The sequence below is a fragment of the Lycorma delicatula genome, chromosome 9, assembly GCF_047948215.1.
Source record: "Lycorma delicatula isolate Av1 chromosome 9, ASM4794821v1, whole genome shotgun sequence".
In the NCBI taxonomy this organism is placed as follows: Eukaryota; Metazoa; Arthropoda; class Insecta; order Hemiptera; family Fulgoridae; genus Lycorma; species Lycorma delicatula.
In genome coordinates, this window is record NC_134463.1 from 92,435,739 (window position 1) to 92,454,377 (window position 18,639).

General features: G+C 30.7%; 1 protein-coding gene across 1 annotated transcript in view; it reads right to left on the reverse strand.

Moving 5' to 3' along the window:
- The window catches only part of LOC142330613 (synaptic vesicle glycoprotein 2C-like), a 78,488-nt gene extending 61,034 nt beyond the window's left edge, over window positions 1–17,454 (reverse strand). The window contains exon 1 of the mRNA XM_075376016.1: window positions 17,192–17,454. Within this exon, the coding sequence (XP_075232131.1) occupies window positions 17,192–17,258 (67 nt within the window). The 5' untranslated portion in view covers window positions 17,259–17,454. The remainder of the gene's footprint in view (window positions 1–17,191) is intronic.
- Between the last annotated feature and the right edge of the window lie 1,185 nt (window positions 17,455–18,639).

The following is an 18,639-nucleotide window of genomic DNA, read 5'->3' on the forward strand; positions in this document are numbered from 1 at the left end:
GACTCATTGCCATCAGCAGATTCTGGCGACCACATTTGTTAGCAAAGCTATGAGGTTCCCGATCTGTTGTATTAAAAAATCGATGTTCTTTGTCAACTTATCAAGCAAAGTAGATGAATTGTAACGTTTATCACCGACCATCGCTTCAGAGAATAATTGCGAGCGATTTTACAATCGTGGACTAATAGTTGAATGGTTACTTGCATGATCACTCACATACTCGGTTGATCTCTGTTTTAGATAGGGGAAGTTGCTATAATTCAACCCAAGGAATATGCTCTCTTTAGAGGTCCCAGGATATGTAACTTTTAACCCACCGGGTTAGTCTCGTGGTAAACTGATCATTACAAATCAGATATTTTGAAGTCGAGATTTGTAAGATTCAATGAAATCCTAGTAAACGCAGTTTACTTTTATACGGATTTAAATACCAGATCGTGGGTACCGGTTTTCATTGGTGGTTGGGTTTCAATTAACTTCACATCTCAGGAATAGTCGACCTGAAACTGTAAAAGACTAAACACTTCATTTACATTCATACATATCATCTACATTCATCCTCTTAAGTAATACTTTACACCGGTTCCGAAGGCTAAACAAGAAAAAAGAGATGTAACTTTTGGGGTAAGATGTGCCCTCCTCCTCTCCTTTTTTTCTAAGATCTCCTTATATGCTCTACAACCATTGCAGTTTTCCGGGCGGTCTGAATAGCACAACGCATAGGTTGCTGGTATATTCCTGTAATTCATCTGAAAATCCGTGATTCTGTGCCCGCCCACGCATTTCATATAGCGATAGGGTTTTATACAATTATTTTTACAGTGCTCATACTCATACCGCTGAAACCGTATACATTGGACAATCCCAGGTATTCTTCTAACCCACCGGGTTGGTTTAGTGGTGAACGCGTCTTCCCAAATCAGCTGATCTGGAAGTTGAAAGTTCCAGCGTTCGAGTCCTAGTAAAGTCAGTTATTTTTACACGGATTTGAATACTAGATCGTGGATCGTGTTCTTTGATGGTTGGGTTTCAATTAATCACACATCTCAGGAATGGTCGAACTGAGAAGATACTAGACTATACTTCATTTACACTGTTATATATCATCCTCTGAAGTATTATCTGAAAGATAATTACCGGAGGCTAAACAGGAAAAGAAAGAAGGTATTCTTCTAGGTCCCTCAAACCTTGACATTACAGTTGGTTATATGTATACAATGTCAAACGAAGAAACGGATAAATTTTTAGGACATGTTCTACTGGTGAAAATAATGAAAAACTCATATAATCATAGGTCTAGAAACCTTTTGTTTTCAAGTTGCGCTTAGCGAAAGATTTCGCCCAGATTTTAGCTTTTCTAATAAAAATAAGTCCTACTGTAGTTTTTGGGAGCCAAATTTAAGCTGGAAATAGGATAAACCAGGCATAAGAACTGAAATTCCAGTAGATTTTAAGGTATCCGACGTAAAACAAAAAAATTCGGTGTCGAAAAACCAGTTTCTTTTTTAGGTTTGTGGTAAAAACAGATTTGTTAAATGACTAATAAATGCGGAAGATCTAGTAACAAAAGTTAAGAGAATTTAGTTTTGAGAAAATTAATCTAAATACAGCCAATAAAAAGAAAATAAAAACTTTTAAAAATAGATTTTTTATTGAACATAACAAAAGGAAGATAGAAAATCTTATTTCCTTAAAATCATATTTGTTGTGTTGTTAATTCTTTATTATTATCAATATTATAGAACTGTTTAAAATTTGTTATTGTATGCATTATGAATGTAAACTGCAATAAAACTATTCATGCGTGCATCTTTTATTGTTAACACGATTTTTTCCTCATTGCAATTTTGAATGCTTATAACTCGATAACGAAGGTATTTACAGAAAAAGGGTTTCACCATTGTTTTTCTTGTAAAATTTTAAATCGAAATCATTCGTCATATGTCCACCTTCCTATTTAAAAAAAATTGATGTGGACACCACATGACTTCCTTGTACCTCTATTCAATTACATATACACATTTAAAAAAATGAAAAGTACTTAAAATTTTATTTCATTAATAACTTATAATATTTTTTTCATTTTTTTATTGTTATTATTCAATTATTATTTATTGTAAAAGTTTTTTTACAATGACAAATTAATAATTATTAATTAATAAATTAATATATTTAAACTAAAAAAAACGTTAAAAAAAGAACATGAAATCAGATTTAAACCGATGTGCCTTCCCCTTGTAAGATCCAAATATTTCATTAATTAAAATTTTATTTGGCTATAAACTTTGGAATCAATGAAAATATGAAAATAAGTACCACTTATAATATATCTTTGAAAGCTCTCAATGAGGGCTTATTATTGCAGTTAAGAAAAAGTCCAAAATTCAAAATTTTTGGATTTTGGGCTTGGACACTTTTGGTCCAGTCGATTGGAACCAAAAGGGAAGGTGCACAACTAGATGTTACAACAGTCCTAAATCTAAAATTTCAACATCCGAGGCTAATTGTTTTTGAGTTGTGCGAGATACATTCATACGTAAAGACGTCACGCCGAAACTATTCAAAATGGATTTAGGAATGGTCAAAATAGATTTTTCCGTTGAAATCTGAAAACCGAAATTTTTCGCGATCACAATCTTTCCTTTATTTCGTATAAGGAAGTAATAATAAATAATTTATAAGTTACATCTTACGATAGATTACACAGTTTAGAAAAAATATACATTTAATACAGTGTGTCCGAGCTAAAGTTATCAAAAAATAATGGCATATGTTTAGAAAATTAGTCGCCGCAATTTCTTAAACATAGTCTCAATCGACAGGAAATATCAGAAAGACATCTTTCTGTATATCTCAAGGTCAGCGGGATACGCATGTGCATGCATGCCGATTCACAATGCAATTGTAGTCAGTAGTAATCAGTCGAGATGTGGAGTCACAACAGAAGGTTCAGTGCGTGCTTTGGATAGCGGTGTTTCAATCAGATACGTGGTTCAACATCGTGTACGAATTTAATGAAATATCTATCCTTCTACATCCAAGTCCAGTCCTCAATGGGAAACGACTTTAAGAGAGACATGAAATCAACCAAATGTTTTAGTTAGTGATAAGACGAGATCATGTACACGAAGCATTTCAGTCTGCCATTCCTGGAAAGTCAATTACGCGGGCTAATTACAAACAGCAAGTTTCTTGTTCCACTATTCACGACATTGTTTGTAAGCGGCTCCGTTTGCGAAAGAACAAGTACAAATTAATCAACACATTAAAACAAATGGTTACCGCCTAGGAAATCAGTTTACTTTAGAGGTAATGCAAAGCGTCGAAAACAATCCTAATTATTTTGATACGTTATCTAGTGATGATGCATTATACGGGCGGGAAATTTAATAGACACAACTGTCAAATTGGGTCTTGAAAACCCCCCATGCTATAATCGAAAATGAAAGGGACAATCAAAAATCAATGTTTGGTTAGGACTGCACAAAAACTGCGTCATCGATCTGTTTTTTCATGGAGCCCATTGTGACAGTACATGTGTACCTTGACATGCTTGAGAAGTCAGATTTCTGCAGGCTGCAGTTTCCAACAAAATGGTAGTCCAGCAAACTTTCATCGAGAAGTTTCTGTGTTCTTGATGACACTTTTCCCGTATGTTGGATCAGATGAAAAGGTACACCTAGATGCTTTGTACTTTTGTAAACTTTTTTTTGTACTTTTTTGCTTGAGAATTTATTAAAAGTTGTATGTACCAAAGATAAATTCGCGATTTGGATGATTTAAAACATAGAATTATTTAAGCTGTTGGTGGTATGACGCCGGAGATGTTCCTAAACACGTGGCAAAAGTTAGATTATCGTCTAAACGTCTGCCTAGCTATCAAAGGTGTGTACACATTGATCATGACTAGTCTACTTTAAAAAATTATGAGTGGCTGTGTTTATAAAAAAAAAAAAAATTAAATTACATTAACTGGTTTGTTTGCTTTGCATTTCTCCCGCCACCACCCCATTCGGTCGCCCTTAAGCATACGACCTGTGCCTCAAACGGTTACTGAGCCTCGAACAGTAAAGCGACCAGTATCCTAAATAGCTCCTAGAGCTTCCCTTACAGCGTGAGCGGACTAAACGCGGTGCCATACACCACCGGCTTACGTGTCCCAACCGCTCACTTGTCATATATTTGCTGAAATGAGTAGGCGCACCCCGTCAACTACTAAATATATATATGACATCCATAAATTAAAATTTATTTCGTCGAAACAGCAATTGGCTTCCAAGCATAGGTCGCTGAATGTCAGCAAGTACCTGTCCACCATATTAAAGCGTTTGGAGCCTTAATTGGCTGGTAGTCAGCCATATATATATATATATATATATATATATATAGGTTGTATCTCTTCCACAGCAGTGCGGTAGAAGTCTTTCCTCTTAGGTAAATTACTGATGTCAGTTGAACATAAAAACCACATCAAGGAACTCCCAAACGGTCCGACAATGCGGCTCTCGCCACATTGACTCGTCGCTTGTGAGTGGTGGCCGATTTTCCCCTTGACCTCTAAGTTCCAGGATGGCCAGTCTCTGCTCCCCCCCCCCCCCCCCCCCAAGCAGGGCAGTTAAACATCAGGTATTCATTTGACTGGATTTCCCTGCAGACGCACAGATCATCAGCTGCTACGCGGAATCGAAACAGATATTGGTTTAAATTAACATGGTTGGTGAGCACCTGGGTACCCGTTGCCCTTCGAACTAGCTCGAGACATACCATCCACCCAAATCCTGTATAAATTTATACAAGGATCTTTCCTTAGTCGTGGTGAATATTAATTGGTGAACAATGAATACTAACTGGTTGCCTTAATACAGGCTGTTACATTTAGATACCTTTAACCTGGACAATCTACAATTCTTTTATCTTATCTAAAATAATAATCTTCCGCCAATATAAATTCAAAATAGATATGGCTTTGCATTCAATCTATAGTCAATACTGAGATTTGGTTATTCTTTTGATAATAAACCTTTCATTAAATAGTATTAGTAATTTTATGTAATATAGCCTACAAAAGATGTAACGAATGAAAGAAAATTACATGACTATCATTCCCGTATTTTTTAATTACCCGTACTATAGCATTTAAGTTTATCTATACATAAAACGGCAAATTATCTATAATAAAATGGCAACTAGGGTCGTCTCTGTTTGCGCATCACGCAAAAACTAGTGGAGAAGATTTTAATAAAACTTTATAGATTTATACCAGAGGCTTGGTCATTATCTCAAATTAGAATTATCACGATATTACTAATAGGTGTTAAGATATTTACTAAAGAAAATAAATTAATTATCCTTTTACTTCATTATATTTCTGTAAAATGTAAAACGATTAATATATGTAAAATATTTTATTAGTCATTATTAATATTATTGTAATTAACTTAAATTAATAGACTTAGCGTACTTTTATCGGTTTGATTGTTTATTTTGGTTGTCTATATTGGATTGTCAAAAGTTAAAAAAAAGGCTTCAAAAATATAAGGAACTTTTATTATTATCAAAGTCTGCTAAAAGAATGAGAGTATCTCGGTCGTCTGAAACAGCTGAAGTGCGTGGTTCTCGTTTAGCTTCTGACCGACAGCATTACTAGCTTCGCCTGCAACAGGATCAGTGGCGGCTCATAGTTAAAATTAGTGGGGGTGCTGCTCCAGAAAATTTTTTTCTGAGCCTTTTCAAGGCCATGGTTAAATTTTTCTGTAAAATAAAAGAACCGAAAAAAATGAATCAAATAGAATAGCTGGAAGCAGGATAATAATCTAATTCCACACTTTATCACATTCAAGAATATGGTACACGGTTTAACCGAATAAATAATAAAATGTCAATACAGATAATATTTATTAGTATTATTAGATAATAACTTAATAAAATGTCCGTTTAAAAACTTTATAGTCCAATGCTTAATTTAAATTTCTATATACAAAGAAACAAATACATAATTAGTTTTTACTAATTACCTTCTCTTTCGCCCTTCCAGCGTGTTTTTGGACAGATTTGGCAATCAAAGAGCCCTTGATTTCCGCCATTTTCTGAGCACTACTGAAAAAACAACTAAACCACTTTCATATTCCTTCCACCGACTAAACTAAAAAAGAGAAAGAACAAGGAAAATTCCATACACACGAGGAGTAAAAAAAATTCTACCTTCCAGCAGTCTACGCCAGGGTCGGCACTGCCGACAGTGCTCTCTCTCCCTAGCGTGCAGCTTTCTATGTGCGCATGCGCGCAACAGCCAAACACTACGCCACTGGAACTGTGAAGCGCACAGTTCCATATAAAGATTTTTATATCTTTTTCATAAACTGGGGGATGGCTACTGACATTAAGCTTAAGGATTATATATTGTACAAATTAAAGAAAGAATTAAAGAAAAAAGGACTGATTGTATTAAATGTTATCGATAATAACAAGTGAAAATAGGGGATTCTGCAGTTCCACAGTGCCTATACGCGAGCCGCCACTGAACAGGATCGAATCAGAGCTTCTACGTCAAGAATGATGGAAACTCAGGAAATAGAGCTTTTCAGGCTTTAATTGTTATTATCAGTATATTATCACAACAATAAGGATAACGAACTCAGCTAGACGGGAAAGACGAGCGAAGCGAGCCTTGACCCGCTTTATTAATTAATAAATAATTAATAGTAAACTATTAATTCTTAAAAAAATTCCTTAAATTGTTGAAAAAAATATTTAAAAATTTTTCAACAAATTTAAAAAAAAAAGAAAAAAATAAAGTACTAAATTTTATGTTAAATTCTTATCCACGAACGTATAAATGTTACCCACTAAAAATCGTTTTTTTTTATTTTGCATTTAATGATTATAGCGTAATAAATTTGGCATAACAATAAAATTGTAGCATAATAAATAATAATAAACGCCTTATTAAAGTTTCTAATTCATTACGGTATCGCAGAATTTCGATTTCCTTTGGGACACTAATATAAAGAGTACAATGGAAAAATAAAATTTGGTTTATTAACTTTCATAGTATCAAGAAACGATAATAAAAAGAAATACGGTAATAAAATTAACACTTGCTCAATATATATGTTTCGAGAGAAAAATTAGGAAAGAGAATAAAAGATTAATATGAAACGAAAAAGAAATAAAATAAAAATACAAAGAAAAGAAGAGGAGAGAAGTGTCATGATACTTAATGAAATGTTATAATTTGCCTAAGATAAATTTATTACTTAACTATTATCATAAAGATCTATTTATTAACTGCAACTTATTTAATTCCAGTATATAGAAGTAAATAATCGAATTATCCGAGGTTCCTTAGGATAATAGTTCTTATCTTTTATTCTAGAAGGAATATTTGATCAAAGTGCTCACAAATATTTCTCAAGTAAGTTAAAGATTTTTCCCCATAATGAATGTTTAATTTTAAACATTAAACAGAAAAAATGCTTTTTCTTAAATAGAAATTAAATGATTAAAAATGAACAACAAAAAACAAAAAAACCAACTGATTCCATCAGAAGGGAACAAAATAGCTTTTATAATTAAAAAAATCTGATGTGGACACTACATGACTTCCTTGTACGCCTATTAAATTATATACACACATTTTTAAAAGTATATAAAATTTTATTTCACTTTAATTTCTGATTTTTTTTTTATTGAATTATTATTTATTGTAAAAAATTTTTTTACTATCAAAAGTTAATAATTATTGATAAATCAATATATTTAAATTAAAAAAAAGGAAATGAGTCGAACTCGAACCGATGTGCCTTGTAAGATCAAAATATTTCATAAATTAAAATTTTATTTTCCTATAACTCTGGAAACAATGAAAATAAGTACCACTTATGATATACAGTTGAAAAGCTCTCAATGAGGGCTTATTACTGCAGTCAACAAAAAGTCTAAAATCCAAATATTTTGGACTTTTTTGGAAATTTTTGGTCAACTCAGTGGCAATCAAAAGGGGAGATGCACAACTAGATGTTACAATAGTCCTAAATCCAAAATTTCAACATCCTACGGCTAATCGTTTTTGAGTTAAGTGAGATACATACGTACGTACAGACGTCACGCCGAAACTAGTCAAAATGGATTCAGGGATGGTTAAAAAGGATATTTTCGTTGAAATCTGAAACCCGAAATTTTTCGCGATCCAATACTTCCTTTACTTCGTACAAGGAAGTAACAAATTTTGTCTAGCTGATATTTGAAAATCTATTTGCTTTACTTTAAACCTTCAAAAGTTTTTTTTTGCAAAATACGAGTGAGTACATTCTTACTGAGAGTTCACTATGAAATTAAAAAAAAAGCTGACAAAACAGTTGTAGGATTTTCCCGTCATGCGGCTCTTTTTTGATGCACGGTTTTAAAACACATAAACACACAATTTAATTAAAAATATTTATCATTTTATTTAAATATTATATTTTTTTATTTATTTAATTTAATGATTCTAACCAAAACGCGCGCGCATAATGTACTTCATTCGCGCGGGTGTGGCGGTATTAGCGGTCACTTTAAACATTTTTTTACACTTTAAATGTTATTCATTTATTTAATTCTACAGTTTACCTGTGACATCACAACATAGCGGAAGACAACGCAGCAGTATATCAGTGCTACACTAGCGCTCCTTCTGGTGAGAGGGGGTACTAATGACGCAGTATACCCGCTTAGCAATTAGTTTATTTAGATCATTTTTTGGGGTGGGTGTGCGATTTTGCAAACTTTTTTGGAAATATTATATTTTTTAATTGTTAACAAATGTGTCTAAGAAAAATAAGACCTTAATTAGGTGAAATCTCGAGATACTGAGGGTGACTTTGCTTTACATCCTCATCCCCTTGAACTTTTAAGTTTAAAATCTAATGGCATCAATGCCCCATATATAAAAATAATATGACCAAGTTTGGTGAAAATCGGACCACTAGTTCTGGAGATATAAGATGATTTAGAGGGCGACACCAAATATAAACACGTACATACGAACATCCGGAAAATTTCCATCCGGTTTTTTGGGTTCCTTAGGTGTCAAAAACGTAAAAAACATATGACTTTCTGGGATCAGTGTTTTCATGAACAAGTGATTTCGAAGGGGTTGTGGCCCCTCGGTCTCCTGATTTATCCCCTCCTGACATTTTCTTGAGGAGATAACTTAAGGGATACTGGTTACAAATCTCAACCTCACACTATTCCCGAATTTCAGGGCGAAATTTAACGAAGTATCACTGCAATTCCAAACGTTACAAAGAGCATGCAACGTCGTATTCAATTATGTAAATCGCATAATGGAGGCCACTTGCAACTACTATTGTTAACTTATTCATTTTCCCATAAGGTTGCATCACTTTTTGAACAGTCGTTACAATCATAACTAATGTATGTGGGATGTGTGACAGATAGAGGCTGAAGTGGTTGGCACTTAATCTAATTTAAAGGGAAATATGAAATTGGTGCAGGATATTGAAATCCGTATAAATGGTACGGAATGACCTTTCTTTTTTTCTGTTTAGCCTCCTGGAATTACCGTTCAGGTATTACTTCAGAAGATGATATGTATGAGTGTAAATGAAGTTCTTGTATAGTCTCAGTTGGACCACTCGTGAGATGTGTGGTTAATTGAAACCCAACTACCAAAGAACACCGGTATCCACGATCTAGTATTCAAATCCGTATAAAAATAACTGCCTTTACTAGGACTTAAACGCTGGAACTCTCGATTTCCAAATCAGCTGATTTGTGAAGACGCGTTCACCACAAGACGGTGGATTGGTGGGTTACGGAATGAGACCTGACCTCACGACTTGTAACTTTTTTTTGTGATTTTTTTTAGTTGATTGAACCAAATTATTGATTATTTACCCATTAGAGGAGCATATTTGATGGGTTCTGAGCAAAATACCACGGTTCATGTTGAAATCAATCGCAATGATTTCCAAAGCGAAATTTACAGAGCTTTGTAGCTCTAATTGGTTGTATCAATGCACATTTTTAATAATAATAATTTCTCACGCGATAACTTCCAAATACAGTAATACATTTTTCATTAAAATCGATCAGTAAATCTTAAAGTTATAAAAAAAAGAAAAGAATAAAAATAAGAATTTAATTACCTATAAATTAATAGCGCAATTAATTTTTTAATTTTAGTTTTGATTTATTGATTATTCAGGTAGAATTTTTTTATTGTATGTAAATATTTATATTTATTCAAGGTTACAAATAGTTATAATAATATAATATTTATGATGATGCAATACAAATGAAAAAAATAACGGTAGACAATATTTTAAACACTTGTATTTAATTTGTTGATAATATAACATCCAATACTAGGTAGGCTATAGAAACTAATTTTCTCAATTAAAAGAGTAATTAAGTAATTAAATTGATCAATAAATACCGTTAATTACAGACTATAATATTTCTTTTCTTAAATCATTTTCTTATTAATTCTTTTTATTCGAATTATACCGCAAAAATTATAACTACTACATTTAAAATTAATTATCATAATATGTGTATATACGGCTAAACCTATTAATTTTATCTTAATCCTAACATTTACTTTCTTTCTTTTCCTGTTTAGCCTCCGGGAATTACCGTTCAGGTATTACTTCAGAGGATGAATGAGGATGATATGTATGAGTGTAGCCTTGTGCAGTCTCATTTCGACCATTCCTGAGATGTGTGGTTAATTGAAACCCAATCACCAAATAACACCGGTATCCACGATCTAGTATTTAAATCCGTATAAAACTAACTGTCTTTACTACGACTTGAATGTTGGAACTCTTGACTTCTAAATCAACTGATTTGGGAAGACGCGTTCATCACTAGACCTCTAACTTACTAGGTGAGTTATCTTAATCCTTACATGCTTTAACTAAAAGTACCTAAAAGAAAAAAAATTATAATTTTACACTCAGAATTCACATTATCAAAAATTTAAATTGACGAAATTTTTTCTATGAATTTTTAATTCTTATAGGCAATAAATTTTTTTACCGACTTTTTGAAGAAAAGTATTACTTTGCGTTACGTAGTTGGAGTGGAGGATGAAAATGAATTTTCTTTACGTTATGAGGTATAAAAAATAGGAAAATAACAATCACTTAAACTGGAGTTTTCTTATATATACCGAGGATATCACGAAGTTCCCCCGGAACATTCATTACCGATTCTACTCGTGAAAATAATGGAAAAAGTGAATATAAACATACGTTCTAAAATGCTACGTTTGCGAATTACGGCTAGTGAAAGATTTCGCTCAGATTTCAGCTACCCTGGTGAAATATGGTCGTACTGAAATTTTTAGGACGTTAATTAAGGGGCAGAATTAGTAATTTATTATGCTTATTGACCTGAAAAATGTAATAAAATAGGTCCCAGAATTGTTTTTGTAGTAGTTTTGAGAAATAAGTTGCAAAATAAAAACAAATAAATAAAAATTACTTAGATAATAATTTTTTTTATTAATGAAATACAATAAATTATCTGAAAAATTATTATTTCAAAGTTGGTAATAAAATAAAAATGCGCAATACTGTATTAGGATTTAAATCATTCTGTAAGGTACATTAAATATATCGGGTACTGTGAACTGCGCTGTAGTCGGCGAAGGTTTTCTGTGAATATTAGTTTGAACGTAATCGGTTTGCCATTGAAGTAATGCCGTACTTATTTACGACAGAGGAATACGCTCATATGGTTTCATTTTGGGTGTGTGTAATGCTGCTGCAGCAGAATATGAAATAAGTTTTCCGAATCGCAGGATTTCAGATCTCAAAACAATTAGCGCGACTTTTTGCAATCTTTAGGAAATGTAAACAGTGAAAGAAACTGGTAAATTTTGAAGATAATTTGCTTTTTGGTCTGTCAATCATAAAGCCACGTATTAACAAAGTCTATGAAACACAGACTTCTCATTAATTTTTGTGGTGCGTTATTAAAAAAGAAAAACAATAATATATATTTTTTAATCGGACTTCCGGTATTCCAGGCTTGGCCGGTATTTCAGGCACTTACTTTGTCGCCGCTCGATATGCTTCTTGTATTTAGAAGAATGTGCCCGCTTGAGTTAACATCGGTCAGTATACACTGAATATCTGATTTAATAAGAATTAAATATTACTTATTACTATTACCGGTATAATCATTATTGTTAATCAGAAATAAATACGTGTGCCGCGATATCGTGGGCGTTCAGTGATGTGTCATCGGTAAAAAAAGGTTGGAAACCACTGATATATTACAAAGGAATTAAAAAATAAAAACAATAATCCAGAACAGTATCGAACAAGTGATTTCTACCTGTATTTATAAAATTAAAAACAAAAAACACAATCTCGCTTCAGACAGTTCAAGCCGAAGGTATTAAACTATTTTTAGGTAGATTTCATAATAAAGCTACCTATTGTAATGGGTACCGTGGTTGGACTTCCGGAAAATTTCTACATATCTTCGCGTTTCGCATCTCCCAGACCCGAAAACCACCGTTAGGTCAAAAAATTATATAGATTTATATATATATATATTTCACTTTCTTGTGGACACGATAACTGCCGAAATTTTGTGTCAATGACTTTCAAATTGTTCCTTAAAAATAACTCGTTTCAAAATCTTGGTCGAGTTCATTAACGACCAAAATCGGACCATTGGGGTGGAAATGGGAGTACTTTCTCAACAACAAAAAAAATCGCTGTAACTTTCTTATTAAGTAAAATATCGAATTTGTTTAAAGTTCCTACTACTCTTTGGATAAGGGCCTAAAACTTATGTAAGTAAAGTTCTTTGATATCACCAACCATTGGCTCAGGGAATGGGGAAAAATGGGGTTTTGAAGATAAAAAAATCTTACCTCCCTTAATAGGCACAGTATCGAATCGGTATAAAGTGGTCGTTAGTCCTCTAAATATTACCTAAAACTTTTGTCTGAAACAATTTTTGATATGACCAACTCTTACGGCAAGGTATGAACAAAATATTACTGGAATTGTAAGATGGGGCTTGTCGTATGCTAAACATGTAAAGCTTTTTTCACATGCAACCATTGTCGTATTGAGTAAATTTGGATTTTTTTCTTAATTTAGGGTGGAAATCTTTTTTATTCCCTACTTAGCACCGGTGAAATCTACCTCCGCCTTCCGGCGTGCCGAAAGGGATTTTTTAATTTCTGTTCGGACTGTCTAAAGGGAGACTGTGAAGTAACCTATATTTTTTATTTTTTTTTATCGTTTTCGTACCCATGTAAAAATTATTTAGTCATTTTTTAAGATTTTCAGTTTTTTTTGTACTGTAGAAAGAAAGAAGAGATAATGTTTCATTAATCCTCTATGGAATCACCTTTTCATTCGCTTTGATTATCTTTGTATGCGAATAATATTTTTTTTATACGATTTTATCTCTTTATCAGTATAAAAATACTATCGATTCCAATTAAGATTTTATTTTATTTTTTTTACTAATATTTACCAAGGCGTGACAGCTTAAATTGTTGTCTTTTATTTATTAACTTTTATTTTAGTTTATTTGACTTTTAGTAATTAGTAACAAAGGGTGCGCCTCCCCGATTTAGATTATTTTGACAAGTGAGCGGCTGGGACACATAAGCGGGTGGTGAATAGCACCTTGCTTAATCCGCTCACGCTGATAGGTAGCTCACTAGGAGCTTTTAGGAACGAGGTTGCTAAACTGTTTTAGAGGCACAGTAGCCGTATCTTGGCACTGACATTTGGTCTATGCTCTAGGGCGACCGAATGGGGTGGTGGCGGGAGAAATGCCATTTAACCAATACTAATATCTCAGATTTTCCAACTTAATTTATCTCAATAATTACTAAGTCAATTTTCATTTCATTTTCTTTTCAATTTTCTGAAAATTAATTTGGTTTCTGTTTCACTTTTCTTAACGTTAAATTTTAAACTTCTTCAAATTTTGGGTAATTATTTAGTTGAGGTGCCTCACCACAAAATCACAAAAAAAATATCAAATTCATTCAAAATTAATATTTATTCATTTAATTTTTGGACATCAGAAAATAGAAAATTAGTAAAAATTTACATAGTGATGCAAATAACAAACGTGTAAAATTTTTTGTATCTCACTTATAATTCGCCATAAATGGTGAAAACGTGTTTTATAATCACAATACTTCCTTTTAAATAAAAATTCAGCCGTATGTACATGGAAATGGTGTTTGAAATTTCCATAACACGGCACATTGCTTCTTACTTCCCTCCATTGACGTTCGATTGTCTGCGGGGTGCCTCACACCGAAATCACAAAAAAAATCTCAAACCGTTGTAAAATCTTTTGAAATGAATTTTATGATGAAAATGAAGTGTCGGAAAAGTAGATATTTCAATACTGATACACTCGATAATAATGCAAATTCACACACATATGATGTGTAAAAACCTTGCTAGTCAAGGTTAGCGAGCGTAGGTTAAGTTTGGTTAAATTTGCCGATATAATTTAACCAAACTTAACCTACGCTCGCTTCGCTCGCTAACCTTGACTAGCAAGGTTTTTACACACCATATGTGTGTGCGTATCGAGTCTATCAATACTCAAATATCTACTTTTCCGACACTTCATTTCCATCATAAACTACATTTTAAAAGATTTTACAACGATTTTAGATGTTTTTTTTGTGATTTTGGGGTGAGGCATCTCAACTAAATAATTATTAAATTTTGTAGTAAGCTAAGGAAAAATATTTTAATTATATAAAATGATTTAAATAAATTATTAATTAATTTTAATTACAAGATTTAAATTAATGTATATTTTTATTTTCATATCAATGTTTAGGTCATTACTACAAATGCCAGTAATCTATGCAAAAATCTAACTTTCAGAATAATTGAAACGTATTAAATTTTATATTACTATTATAATTTTATCTTTGTCAGCGTATTACATTGCTCCAAAAAAGGGAATTTTTTTATAAGTTTAGTACATTTTTTTTTCTCTTTCTCTATTTACACGTTGTAATATTTATTTAAAATACGATATTTCGATATTTATATTTTACACAAATCCTCCAGCTTTCTGAGACTATTTACAGTTAGTCCAACCAAGCTAGATCGTGAATACCGGTGTTCTCTGACTGTTGGATTTCAATTAACCACACATCTCGGGAACGGTCGGCCTGAGACTGTACAAGACTAAACTTCGTTTACATTCATACATATCCTCTGAAGTAAATACCTTAAGCCGGTTCCGGAGGCTAAATAGACAAACAGAGCTACCCCAAATTATCATGTAAGGAAGTTCGGCGGTTCAGCTACAACAACCATGTAAGCCACTGAAAAGAAATCAGAACTTCCCACGGGTCCAATCGGTCTAGATTAAACATTTTGGAATAATTTTTTGTTAAACATATAAATTTTTACACAAAGTATCTATTTTATTATTCTTTTATTAAAGGATCGAATCAGGAGATATCAAAAAAGTTTATTTAAAAAAATTATACTCGCATCATTTTTTAAATTATTAGTAATGCTAATTTATTTTATATTAAGGAAATATTTATTTTGTGGAATAATAAAATTTAAAATTTATAAATTACATTAACAATATTAATTTCAAAAAATTTAAAATTTCATTAGTAATATTAAAAAAAAAATCTATTCTTGATAACTTATGTCTTAGAGGACGAATTCCACGTCCTTCAAAATTAATTTAAAAAAATATATATATATATATATATATATATAAAATTTTCTTTTTATTAAAAACTTTAATCAGTTTTTTAAACTTTAATTTTTAGAACGAAGGATAGATTTCATTTTTCATTTCATAAATACTTAGCTCTAAAGAATTTTGATTTTACTATTTTTTTTTACTAAAAAAAAAAAAATGAAGGTATATATTATATCTCAATTTGAATATCTGTTAATGGTGTACTTTGATAATTTAAGTTTATTTAGTTGCAATATTCGGAAGTTGTATGACTATGTCTGGAAATATATTATTCAAGTTAACCTATGAAAGTTTATTTTTATAATATAGTAATATTCTTTAGTATTATACAAATTAAACTATAAAAAATTAATAAACGAAATAATAAAAAAAAAAAAACAAAAAAACACAGAAACAGAACAATTTTTAATAGGTTAGTTTCATTATTTTCAAATTTTATTTTTCTTTGTATTGGTCATACTAAAAATAAAAAATTTTTCACAATTTTTTTAATTACTCTCATTGATCTGGCGATAGCGTGGTTACCGGCAATACCGAAAATCCAGGGTTTGATTCCCGATTACGTTCCGGAAAATTTATTACAAGTCAATCCAAACGCATCGTGAATTACTAAAGTAATTGACTTGAATTAAAAATAAATTAAAAAAGTATATGTTACTTTTATTCCGTATTAAATTAACACAAAATAAACTCGAAAAAAATAATATTACAATTTTATATACCCAATTAGATTAAAAAAATAATTTTTGAAAACGAAATAAAAATTAATAAAATAAAAACTTAAATTTTTTTTTAATAGAAAATATAAGTTTTTATAATTTTAATATAAATTAAAAGTTAAAACAAATAATTACGTTAAAAGCATTTATAAAATTTGAAAAAATATTACCATCAAAACTTTCCGAATCTTCGACTTCTGATAACCTTGTATTAACGCTTAGAAGTGTATTATATTGTCTCAACAAATTCTCTTTTTTTTTCCGCACATTATACAAATTACTTTTTTCTTCTTTCATTTCGTTTGATATCATATAAATAATTAAGTTAAAATTATTTGTTATAGAACGAAAATTGAGGATTGTATTTTTTAGAAAATAATAATAATACATTTAAAAAAAATGTTGTTTTTAAAATTGTCTCCCATAGCAAATTAAAAGACAAAAATATACAAAAAAAAATTTGAATAATTGACAATCTCTTTATAATTTTAAATAAAAATTAAATCATATGTTAAGAAAAATCGTACCATTTATTATTTAATGAATTTTTAAATAAAAATTAATAAATAAATAAAAATATTTTTATTTACTTTTATGATAAATTAATTAAATTAGTAATATTAAAATAAGAAAAAACTTACCATGATAAATAAATTAAATAATTAATAAGTAAATTAAAAAAAAAAAAAAAAAAAAAACAAAACGAAAGAAGAAAGAGAAAAACTTACCGCTATCGGTTGGAATAATCCATATCGGTTGTTGATTAAACGAATTTAAAGTTGTTGAAGAATCCATGGTAGTAGTAATACGAAGTGATGTTTAAAAATTAAATATTTATATATTAAATTTTAGTTTATATTGCTCAGTTTAAATAGCCGTTTTTTTAAACAACTATTAAGATTAAAAAAAAAAAAAAACAACAAACAAAAAGGTAACGTCAATCCGCCAATCGTGTTTCAAGGATCGGACCAGAGACGTACCCTCACGTGGTTTCACGCGAACTGACTGAGGAATCTGTGGTGTCCATCATTACCCCGGTTTCCCCCACTATTTTCGTAATTTTTCCCCCTCCACAATAAACTATAATATTATTTGTAATGTCATCAATCATTTAAAAAGAAAACTATTATTTTCTAATACAATATTTTGTATGTGTTGTGTATAAGTATGAATGTACGTGGTATTTGTGTGCATTTGTGCGCGCGCAAAAAAGTATATTATACGAGTATTGTGTTAAAACAATGCATACTTTATTAACAGTTTTTTTTTTAACTAAATAATTAATATTTAATACCTGATTAAATTACATGCGAAATATTTTTACATCGTAATTTGATAGTATATCCGATATTAGATTGTTTTCTTTTTAGAAAATAACCGCTGGTATTGAACTTTCTTTAATTTTCTAATAAATGTATTTAAAGTTATTTATACATTTTTTTAAAAACCCAATAAAAGTTAAAAAAAAATTAATCTCAACAAAAAGATTTAAACTTTATATATTCTGTAATAATTTAAAAAAAAATATAAATCAAAAAAATATACATTTATTTTTAATTAAAACGGTAATGAGAAAATTGAATGGTAAGATAATCCGGAACTCTCCGGGGTAGATGATCTAGTTGTATCTATTCGAGACCGGTAAATTATTCTCTTTGTTTAAGACATTAACAGCCCTGAGTAATGTCAAGTATATTCAAAGTCACGTTGCAAATATGTATAAGAGGTTAAAACGTGATGGATTAAAAACTAAAATTACAGAAGCAAAGAGAATCGAAGGAAAATTAAAAAAAAAATTAATTTATATTTTAACTTTAAAGAATTACTAAAACTTTTAATAAAAAAAAAAATATTTTAACAATAATTTAGCTGACACGCAAAAAGAAAAATTTTATTCCAAACCCTATTCAATATTCAAACGTTTCAGCACACTTTACAACCATTTTCTGAAAAACTGATTTACAATATCCTTAATTAGAATTTGTGGAAAAGTACACTACTAATTAATTTTATGGGCATATAATTTTAAATCCTATGGCGCCAAAAAGATACAATCCACTTTAAATTAATGCCATAAAATTAAAAAACTAATAAACTTTAATTTGTCCTGGACATTTAAAAGTTAAAATTTAAAGAAGAATTGACAAATTATTTTTTAATTTTTATGAAATTTTAC